The 11,595-nt window shown below is 41.7% G+C and overlaps 1 protein-coding gene across 1 annotated transcript; it reads left to right on the forward strand.

Annotated features, from left to right (window-relative positions):
* Nucleotides 1–206: 206 nt before the first annotated feature.
* rassf10a (Ras association domain family member 10a) lies at nt 207–6,527 on the forward strand. Its single transcript, XM_027135900.2, has 2 exons — nt 207–2,023; nt 6,022–6,527. The coding sequence occupies exon 1, from the start codon at nt 471–473 to the stop codon at nt 1,770–1,772; it is 1,302 nt and encodes a 433-aa protein (XP_026991701.1). The 5' UTR covers nt 207–470; the 3' UTR covers nt 1,773–2,023; nt 6,022–6,527.
* The last annotated feature ends 5,068 nt before the right edge of the window (nt 6,528–11,595 follow it).

An 11,595-nucleotide genomic window follows, 5' to 3' on the forward strand; every position in this document is an offset into this window, starting at 1 on the left:
ACTATAACAATACCATCCCATAATATAAAGCAGTAATAAAACTACGTCACAGACAGCAGCACTGTGACGTCACTGTGAGAGTGACAGGATGATGAACGTCCACGTGTTTCCTGGAGCTGTGTGAAGTCGTGAGGTGTTGTGTCATGTGACCTGTGTGTGTGTGTGTGTGTGTGTGTGTGTGTGTGTGTGTGTGTGTGTGTGTGTGTGTGTGTGTGTGTGTGTGTTTGCTCGGTTTAAGGCAGAGCTGCAGTTCAGTGGAGTCACAGGATGGCACGCAGGCGGTTGGGACGCGCTACAGCACGGAAACACACGCACATTTAACACGTTTCTGGAAGAATATGAACTGGGATTAGATTTTCTGTTCATCCACATGGACGGAATGAAGCTCGCTGCGGATTTATTTGAAGTTTACTTTTGGTTTAATCGCGATGAGACGCGCTGGCAGTGACCGCGTAGTGTGGTGATCGGTGATGGAGGTGGAGGAGTGTAAGGTCTCGGTGTGGGTTTGCCGGGAGGAGAAGCTGGTGTCGGGGGTGACGAGGCGCACGAACTGCGCGGATCTGGTGCGGGTGCTGCTGGAGGACCGGAGCTCACCGGCGCTCACGGGCTCCGTGCAATCCTACTGCATCGTGGAGAAATGGCGCGGATACGAACGCGTGCTGCCCAACAGGACAAAGATCCTGCGCCTGTGGACTGCGTGGGGTCGCGAGCAACCCAACGTGCGCTTCGTGCTGGTCAGAAGTGACGCGTCGTTACCAAGCACCGGGCCGCGCAGCGCAGAGGCTCGTGTGGTCCCCAGTAAAGAGAGTCGGTGCGCGGATACAAGCGACCCCGCGACCCCGGTGCCTGTAATGACGGCTGAGGCAGAGATCTCACAGGAGAAACGGCGTCGCGTGGTCCGAAAAGCTTTCCGCAAGTTAGAGAAGTTCAACAAGAAGAAAGAGGAGACGTGTGTGGAGGAGTTCTCTGAGAGGATGGAGACTATGGTGCACCTCGTCCTCTCGCAGGACCACACCATCCGGCAGCAGTCGCAGCGCATCCGTGAGCTGGACAGTGAGATCGAGAGACACGAGGACAGGGTTCACACGGACAGAATGAGGCGCCACGGGATCAACTACGTGCAGGACACCTACCTAGTGGACGCGGGGGACAGCGCGAAAGCGAGCCCGGTGCTCGACGCAGAATTGATGGAGACAAATTGCGACCAAATTATCCGACTCCAAGAGCAGCTGGACGAGCATCACGCGCTGGTGGAGAGACTCACCGGAGAAATCCAAGAGGAGCTTGACCGCAGATGGATGACACGGCGATGTGGAGACGCGGACGAAACGGAGGAGATCCAGCAAGCAGAGACTCCAGTTTGCCAAAAAGACGTGCGTTTAGAGGAGGAGAGGATCAAAACTCAGCTGGATACGAGCTCATACATCGGACTGCGTATAAACACCGACCTGCAGGCTGTGCAGAGCGAGCTGGACGCGAGCCTGGAGGTGTGGGCTGAGAAAGAACGTGATCTAAGGGATTTACTGGAGAAACTGAACTCATGTGGTGACTGCGATGAAGACGCAGGTGAAGGAGACGCTGTGTTTACAAATGATGGTCAGCCTCCACCTCCACCACCATCTTCTGTGGACCACAGTGACTGCTGGGAGGAGAGGGTGCGAGGACTTTCAAAAACTAACCCTAGTGGCAACGACGATGATTCGGATACTGGACTGAGCTCAATGCACAGTCAGGACTCAGATAACGCAGCGGTGTGTGAGTCACTGGTGTGAGCACTGATACTCTGGAGAAGGACAACAGCCCTGGGGCAGGAGGCCCAGTGCAAAAGAGGCCAAGAAAGTGTCAGATTCCTGCTTCTGTACCTTTGTACCTGAGTGTCAGACAAATAATCTGAACAGTACTGATGGATAGTGATTAATCAACGAGTCGGTTCTTTTTTAAAAAAGAAAATCTTCTGAAGTGAAACGAGTGAATCCGTTCACAGACACAAAGCATTTAAATGAATGAATCTAAGTATTAAAAGGTGAGGAAATTTCTGTCATGTGTGCCAGCAATAGAGGTGTTGCTTTTGTTTTAGCTTACAGAATTCCCAGGTCAGAAAAGTTTCTAATTAATTCATCTTATCATGAAATGCAAACAGCATCATAAGTCTCTTAGCTATTTCACGTGTGCTTGGAGTGTGAAGTTATTCAGATGACATTACAGCGCACAGTGGGGAACGTTTTACAGTGTAAACGTATTAAAAATGATCCACTTGGTAAAGATTCAACAGATTAGGATTGTTTTTTTTTTTAGTTTGTACAATGCTAGTTTCGATCTTTACAGAAGCCGGAAAGTTCCTAAACTTTCCACCCAAACAACCCACTTGTACTAAGATTGTCATTAAATTCCAGCTGACTTTATTTACAGGTCAGTTATGATAACATTGACGATGTCAGGCTGTGATTATCACCATCATAACAAAATTAGAGCAAGACGGAGCTAAACTACTTAAAGCGTCAGAGAAAACAGCAGAGAAGTTACAGCAGTCATCGTTGACATAATATTATTATTATTATTATTATTATTATTATTAATAGTGAGGATGATCCTGTTGTTAGTGATGACACGTATGTTGGTGGACAGTGAGGAACGTAATTTAAGAGTTTAAAGCGGATTTCTAAATCACTTCATACAGTGACGCAAAAAATAACATCTTAAATCTATGAGCTGAAATTGTCGTCATATATAAGTGTGTAAACGAGCCACTATCGTGCAGATCACTATACTATGTAATAGACGACGAGGGGAAAAAGAAATCCGAACATATGGAGTTTGAGTCAGACAGATTTGTTTGAAAGAACCGATTCGTTGTTCACTCGTCAGTACTGAACAGTCGCTCAGTGACTATGTAACTATGGCTGATTCCCTATTCCCTACTCCCTAAAGAGGTGCACTACACAGGGTATTACGAGACTTCTTACGTGAGTTTATTACACAGTGAGAAAGCAAGTTAATGTATATATAAATCGAAGCTGATCGTTATCATGTGGTTTTGATTGGACTGTCTGATTGGCTAAGCGATTTTCATGTAGCTTATTAAATCAAGCACAGTACAGTACAGTTAAGGCTGCTGTTTATATCAAACCTCTGACACATGATCACTTATATATACTGGTTAAAAACAGGTGGTTATTCTGTAATCCTGACGGTTGTTTAATCTGTAAGAAAAATGACAAGCCAACAGGAAACACCGAGTCGTTCATCAGATATCGCTTCGATTAGACGCATAAATAAGACTTCCGTATTTATTTTGAAAAGAGACATATTTTTCAACCCAATCACCTCTGATATACAACTTTAGCTTAAATAAAGCTTTAATAAAGTAAAGCACAGTGCTGTAAATCTGCTGGAATGCATTTCATCGACCTGCGATGTTTAGTAAAGATTCCTGGAACTAAACAAATTGGAGCTGGTTCCTGTGATGAGGAGTAAAAGGTTCCTGTTATGTCTTAGGAAGCGTGAGAAAAAACAGTGTTTTGATCGAATCTGTTTGTTATCATTTGGTTGAGATGTTAAAGTTCACATAACTTTTAAATGTTGCTAAAAGTCAAGTCAAGTCAGGTCAAGTCACTTTTATGGTCACATCACCACAGCACATGTGCCTTGGTGAGTGAAATGCTTGGGAGCGAACTCCAGAAATCTGCAGAAAGTGATATCGTGACTGAAAAAAGAAAAAAGACAAAAGTCGGTCGTTCTGTAATCCGCGCATCTGTCTAACGTAGAAGAACAAAGCTCATGTAATTGAGAACCGGAGCTCTGATAAAGCTAATGAGTTGTTGGGAAATGTTCCTGCAGGGAAGCAGGCGGTTTCTCGACCCTTTGTAGTGCACAACAGGGAGCTTCGACAACGAGCGTGACGTCATCACGCGAGAGAAATCCGTATCCTTATCCGTATTACCGCGTGTGCGTCCTGTTAAACCGCTAACCCGCCGCCGCTCAGCGACTGATGCGTTACTTACCGGTCGGTTACTAATTAACTAACGAGCTTTAGATCACACCCAGCGTTCTTAGAGCTTAGTTGCTGATGTGTAACTCTGTTTCCTGTGTATATAATCTGTAGAGAAAGACCGAAGGTGTAATCACAGAGTCACTGAAGTATTTATTGGAGAAAAAAATACCACCAACACCCCCCCCCATAAATAAACAAACAAACAAACAAACAAATAAATAAATAGGACTGCGCGGTTCTGCAGGGGTGTCAACAAGGACGTCTGTCACTTTTGCCATGTTGTGGAATTAAACTGACGTTCAGTTCGAATTCCAGACTGAATCTATTTTTTTGTGTGGTGTTTTGTGTACCGATTGTCCGACACGCATGTTTTCGTACATACTCACAAAGCAGCGAGGTGAGAAGTGACGTGTAATGAATAATCGGAGGCGAAAGCGTACAGTACCTTTGTGCAGCTTTGGATGACAGAGAAGGTGAGATTGACGGCAGACACTCAGGAATGCGCCGCTGCACCACGTCTCTAATCCCCTTAATGCGCCCTCATTTTCTCGTCATGCTCCCTGACAAACAAATTAAGATCGACGTCGCAGTCACACGGCAGCTCACGGGATCAAGTCCCAGTATCACAACCATTATTACGCTACATTATATATATATATATATATATATATATATATATGTGTGTGATTATATATATTTTGCTAATTTATTAGGAACACCTGTACGCATGAACGCATTTATCCAATCAGCCAATCACGTGGCAGCGACAGCACAATGCATACATGTCAAGAGCTTCGGTTAATCTTCACATCAAACCTTGAGGTAGATGATCTACAAGATCAGAAGATCACATCAGGTTCCTCTCCTGTCAATCAAGAGCACGAATCTGACACACATGAAGATGAAGGGAAAAAAGATCATTTTATTATTTTTGTAACATGGTGTCAGATTCCTCTTCCTGGAAGAGTCTAGAGGAACTTACTGTGGTCTGCTGCTCTTGTAGATCATCCATGTCACCATGTTTTCTGTGCCGTGTCCATGTCCCGTGATGCATTTTCTGCTCATCGTGTGTGTAAAGAGTGATTATTTGAGTTATTATTTGATTATTTGAGTTCCTCTGCATCTCTCTCTTATCATCATCATCGAGTCTCTCACTCACTGTTCTAGAGACTGTTGTGTGTGGAAAAACTCATCAGAGACTTTTGACTTCATTCTGATGTTTGCTGTGAACATTATCTGAAGCTCTTGATCCGTATCCTTCTGATTATGTACGCCGCATCGCACCGCTGCCGTACGACCGGCTGATCGGATAACCGACCGAAGAACCGTGCAGGAGTTCCTAATAAACGTGTACGGTTAGTGTATAAATATATATAAAGCTTATAAACGTATGTATGTATTATTCAATCATGTTAATGTCAGTTAATAACACACTAAAGCGCAGCTGTAACACTTTTAGCTTAACTCGTCGTTCAGGATCGTTATTGAAGTGATAACCGATGCTATGCGTAGAGAAGTCAGCCAATCAGACGCGCAGGATCTGAGAAAAGGAACAAAAGTGGATTTAACAAACGTCGCAGGAATAAAATGAATCCGTTCGATCCGACCCCATATGAGACGGTAACGATTGTGTTTACAGAACAAGTCAATATCTCGATATAAAACTTAGAATTTATTGTATTTAATGGTACGATTTTCTTTTTTTTAAATTCCACTTCATTTAAAAACGTTTGCTTGCTTCACCGTCTTGAAATCATAAAGTAATTGTTTCACCTTTATTCCTACAATGACGCCAGCTCGCTACGTTAACTATAGTGTCGCTAAGTCGATATAATCCGAACACACGACACGCTGTTTAACTCACACACTTTCCTAACTATCATTTTTTTACACTGTGTTTACTTAACAGACTTAAACCCAAATTTTCGTCACAAAGCAGTATTTTTAATTTTTAGTTTATAGCACAAGTTTAAACCTGCTAGTAATCCTCTAAAGACTTTGATGTGATTTGTGGTGTTTGTGTTTCCCAGCGGTTCGTCTTCGTTAGACGCTGCTCCTACTCGACAAGCATCACTTCCTCTGATGAAGCACCGAGTCTGACTCAGCGATCGCCTCTAAAACGAACCTATTATCTGCCGTTAGCGGCGTTTCATTACGCAGCATCGTGTAGCCACTTTAAAGGCTTTCTGATTTCTATGGCTTTGATCCTAAACAGCAGGAAATGTGTCGTTCCAGAAGATTCTGCGTGTGTAATGAACCTGCAGCGAGTGAAGACGGCCGATTGTTTTATCCGAGCTTCTTTGAAGATTCGACACACAGATTATAAAGACCACCAATTTACCGCACATTCTCCATAAACACAATTATGGGGATAAATGAGCTGTGAATGTTTTTTATTATTATTATTATTATTTTAATATTCATTTATAGTCTTTTAAAATGATGAAGGATCTTTCGGCTCTTTATGGGTTTTAAAATTGAACGAGGATCAGGATCGGGCCCCGAGCGTGTCACATTAAACATCTCAAAGACCTCAGCTGCTGATCGTTTATTTATTTATTTTTCGCAAAGTCTTTGTATTGCAAACAAAGACAAATAATACAGAATCCCAGTTTGGTTTTACATGGAAAGGGAGTAAAGTAAGAAAAATGACAACAATAATGATAATAGGAAGGAAGTAAATAAAAAAAAACACAAAAAAAACCCAAAAAAAACAACAAAGCACCCCCCACCTTTTATGGCTAATGAAGTTTTTCTTGATTCTGATTGGTCAGAAGGTGTCGATTAAGTCTCTGACGACAGCTCTTCATGGTATTTTCCTCAACATGAAATCGAATTCTAAATGGATAAAAATCATGACATTATTCTTTAATAAAGAAAAAAAATTGTGTTAGGAAAGAAATAAATCACTTAGAGCAGAGGTGTCAAACTCTGGTGTAATTATATTTGGCCCGCGAGATTATATCAAATGTGCAAATAATGACTAGCCGCATGCTCCGCTAATACTACAAATCCCAGAATGCTTTGCCACTGTATCGACGTGTAGTCACGAACAGCAAGCGCCCCTCATTCTCTGTTGACAGTCGTTAAAGGCAGGGTCTCCGATTTTTGAGAAATGCTTCAGAAAACTGAGTCGGGCCGAATAATAAACAAAAATCAAAACAAAAATCAAAACAAACGTGTAGCCAATGAGCAGAAAGGGGCGGGGCTTGTCAATATGCAGCAGAGAGAGTGTTCAGTGATCATGTGTGACATTAGCAGAAAGCGGTTTTAACATCAACATGGAGGATAAAAACAAAGAAAGAAAGAGAAGAAAGACTTACGATAAGGACAAGAAGTAGGACGTGTTAATATAGGATCAGCTTTCCAGCGCTGGAGAGAACTGAAGGAGCAGGAAGTCGGCCACATATTCACAGGTTGGAGTTTCCCGAGTCAATAACTCCTGAGCTAAACGCTGTTACTACACAAATAACACCTCTTTTCTATCGTAGTAATGTAGAGAGGCAGCTACAACCGCGTTTTGTGTAGTAACAGCGTTTAGCTCAGGAGTTATTGACTCGGGAAAGAATTCAGGAGTTGTTCCAAATCCTGTGTTTAAGCAAAACTAAAGTTTGTTTCCATATGAAAAAGGTTGAACATTACTGTACATATCAGTTAATTGCAGTTAATTTTTCAATAAATATTCAGTTTGGCCTGTGACTTTATCTCAGTTTTATATTTTGGCCCACTGTGAATTTGAGTCTGACACCGCTGACTTAGAGTGTGCTGCTGGTACCAGGAGCTCTGCTTCTCCGAACCACCCCAATGCAGATTATTTACCTTCACAGAGCATCATTTAAACATAGCTCGACCTCCATCGAAGTCTCCATCCTCTTGAATGTGTCTCTTCATATCTTAACTATTAGTATATTTGGCAAGATCGGTCAAATTATGGCAAGACATTCAAGTAGGTGGAGTCAAAGCCGCCATTACCCCCCCCCCCCCCGCCCGCACGTACAGCGGTTTAAATTAAAAAATATTATCTAACAGTGATGACTGATTCTCCATCAAATATTCTCCAGTATAATCTCAGTCTGCTCGCTGCATCCTATTAGCTCCCACGTTCCTGTCACGCTGCACTGCGGATTCCTCGGAGCGGTGATTTGACTGGACTCTAACAGAGCGAGTTATACATTGACCAGAGCGAACACATCCGGCCCGAAGCCTTGAGCTTTCCCTCTCAGCCAAAGACAAATGGAGTCATAGAGGCGTCATGTTCCTGCACACAGCTGCACGCTGACATGGGAACTGCACATCCTATGATCCTAACCAGAGTACAACAGCTCACTCAGTCAAAAGTTTACACACCCCATTAAAAAAACAGAATCAGTGAATGAATATTTTTGGTGAATAGAATGAAAACATTGAGACAGAATATTGAAGAGATGTTGCTAACCCCATGAAGACTTTGAGTAGAACAACCTCTTTAATCAGGTTAATCTCCTTCAGTGAGCATATGAAGCCTTTGGCAGGGAGGAGTTGAATATATAATAAACTCAGAAGACGAGCTAATTTACGAGGAGCTCCTGGTTACACAATCGACTGTGTAACTGTAGAAAGGACATTATTCATAATCCCACTCTCTGGTGTTTATAATATTTTATAATCCCACTCTGGTGTTTATAATTTATAATCCCACTCTCCAGTGTATATATTAATTTATAATCCCACATCCCGATGTTTATAATAATTTATAATCCCACTCTCCAGTGTATATAATAATGTATAATCCCACTCTCTGATGTTTATAATCATTTATAATCCCACTCATTGGTGTTTATAATAATTTATAATCCCACTCATTGGTGTTTATAATAATTTATAATCCCACTCATTGGTGTTTATAATAATTTATAATCCCACTTTCAGGTGTTTATAATAATTTATAATCCCACTTTCAGGTGGTTATAATAATTTATAATCCCACTCTTTGGTGTCACTCAAATGAGGATGAGGTTTTCTTTAGAGTCTGGTTCTTCTGAAGATTACCATCTAAAGGAGATTTTCCTTCCCATAGCTCAGGTTTGTATAAATGCAAATTCATTTTAATTAGAATTTTATGATCTTTGAAGCTACTCTGAGATCCTTGTTAAAAGCGCTAAACATTAGAAACAAACATCGAATTGAATCGAGTCACTGGGATGATTAAAAACTACCTTCTCTCTCTATTTAGTGTCTAAACCCCTGATCAAAACTTTTTTTTCTCTTGCCTTTTATCTTTCATCCTTTTCTCTATCTACAGTAATAGGAGTAGGAAGGGTTTAGGTTGTAGAAGGAATAACAGTATCATCATACTAGTCGATGTTACTGTACTTAAATTTGTTAAATTTGTTTACAGATTGTATTAAATGCTTTTTCCTCATAAATAACCAGAAAACAGCAATTCCTCCTGACACTGGAGGCTCCTTCTATACGTGCTAAATTAAAATTTTTTGTTTGTCTGTGCGGTTTCTAAACAAACGTGTCGAACATTAAAGTGTGTACATGATCCCAGCCAGAATCAACGCTTTAATCAACTTGTACTTAGACTTGGTGCATCGAGCTAATGCTCACAGTATTAGCAACAATTTAATATCATGTTACACGATTGCCAACAAGAGAAATTTGTGGTGTAAAATAAAAGAGATGCTGACTGAGATCACTGAGCTAATCGAGACGTTTCATCAACTTTACACAACACAAACAAAAATAATAAGGCTGCTGATGAACTTGATTTATTTCTGTGCTGTCACACAGGAATGCTGTCGCACCAGCCACAGAATAACCTCAAACTTTATACCATGAACTTGTTACTCCAGAAACCCGATAACACGAGATGTTCGGATTCTAATGAAATCGAGAATAATCAACACATTTTGATCGGCCACCGATAAGCAGCTACAAGGCAGGCAGACTCCCGAACGATCCTCATTCTTATTTAAAATGAACACAAATTAGCACAGCGCCCTGATTCTAAACAAATCTGATCAAACTGAACCGATTCAAAAAATAATCTAATCAAAAAATTTAAAATAAAATAAATGTAATCAAACCAAAAAACCAACCAAAAAAATTTAAATACACAAATCAAATCGAAGCCAAATCCAACCAATTCAAAAAATGAAGGTAAATCAAATCTAATCAAGCCAAAAAAAAAAAAATCGAATCAAACCGGAAAAAAAATCGAATCAAACCAAACCAACTAAAAAAAATGTAAACAATTAAAATCTTTTGAAACAAAAAAAACAAAAAAACAAAAATCAAATCAAATCCAAATAAACGGAATCAATTCAAAAAATAAAAGTAAATCAAATCTAATCGGGTCACGAGGAGCCTGTGCCTATCTCAGGCGTCATCGGGCATCGAGGCAGGATACACCCTGGACGGAGTGCCAACCCATCACAGGGCACACACACTCTCATTCACTCACACACTCCGGATAATTTTCCAATCAACCTACCATGCATGTCTTTGGACCGGGGGAGGAAACCGGAGTACCCGGAGGAAACCCCTGAGGCACGGGGAGAACATGCAAACTCCACACACACAAGGCGGAGGCGGGAATCGAACCCCCAACCCTGGAGGTGTGAGGCGAACGTGCTAACCACTAAGCCACCGTGCCCCCCTAATTAAGACAAAATAAATAAATAAACAAATCAAATCTAATTAAATCCACACAGTCTTATCAAATCAAACTAGAAATAATAAAAATCTAATCTAATCGATGTGTGGAGTGATGAGAAGACAGGAATATGCTGGAAGCTTCTAGTCAGAGTCTTGCACGGCAGTTGTAAATCTGGGGAAGCTCTTAGAACAGCAAAACACAGAACATTCTCAAGCTAAGAAGCCTTCATTTCACTCAGAAGCCCTGATGAGGAGCACAGATACGCCGCTGAGGGACCTGGACTGGAGTCACGCTGCTGTAGAGCTCTGGAGATGAAGATCTGACACGAGGAACAGAAGAAAATCAGTGACATGCAACCTGCCGATTGTTTAGAAACATGCATTGTGTCATATAAAATACACCCACACGCCGGGAAAGGTTCAAGCGAACGAGTGCAGGGCGACCAAACAGGTTGAGTGAGCGATGGTTTCGTACCGAACGAGTCAGGACAGTTGTAGAGAACAGCATGTTCAGTGGCACATGCGTAGAACATCTTTACAACAGGACACGCCCCTTTATTCACGTCTCTCATCACCCACGATGTGATAATTACACGGCGCCGTTCATGCATTCAACTCATAAATACAATCTTTCCGACCTACTCGAGCGAAACAAATGATACGACACGCACGATGACTCGACCGTTACTGAGCTTACTTTCTAAGTGCGTTCTCGCATTCTCAATTCTGATTGGTCAGAGTTACACAGTTACCTCTTTCCCATCAGCACACCGAGAGAAACTCGCGTTTTAGACGCTTCCACAAAAAACGTGAAGTCTAAAAATAATTATGGTGAGGATTATTTAAGGGAGGTTTTAGGGACGTGTCTCCAGTGTCAGCGCTTTGTCTCGAGCAGAGCTTTGGCTCAGATTTTCTGGAGTCACTTCTGTAACATGAGAAGCAGCTTTTTTTTCCTTTCTACC

This window comes from Tachysurus fulvidraco, chromosome 17 (genome assembly GCF_022655615.1).
Source record: "Tachysurus fulvidraco isolate hzauxx_2018 chromosome 17, HZAU_PFXX_2.0, whole genome shotgun sequence".
Taxonomy (NCBI): Eukaryota; Metazoa; Chordata; class Actinopteri; order Siluriformes; family Bagridae; genus Tachysurus; species Tachysurus fulvidraco.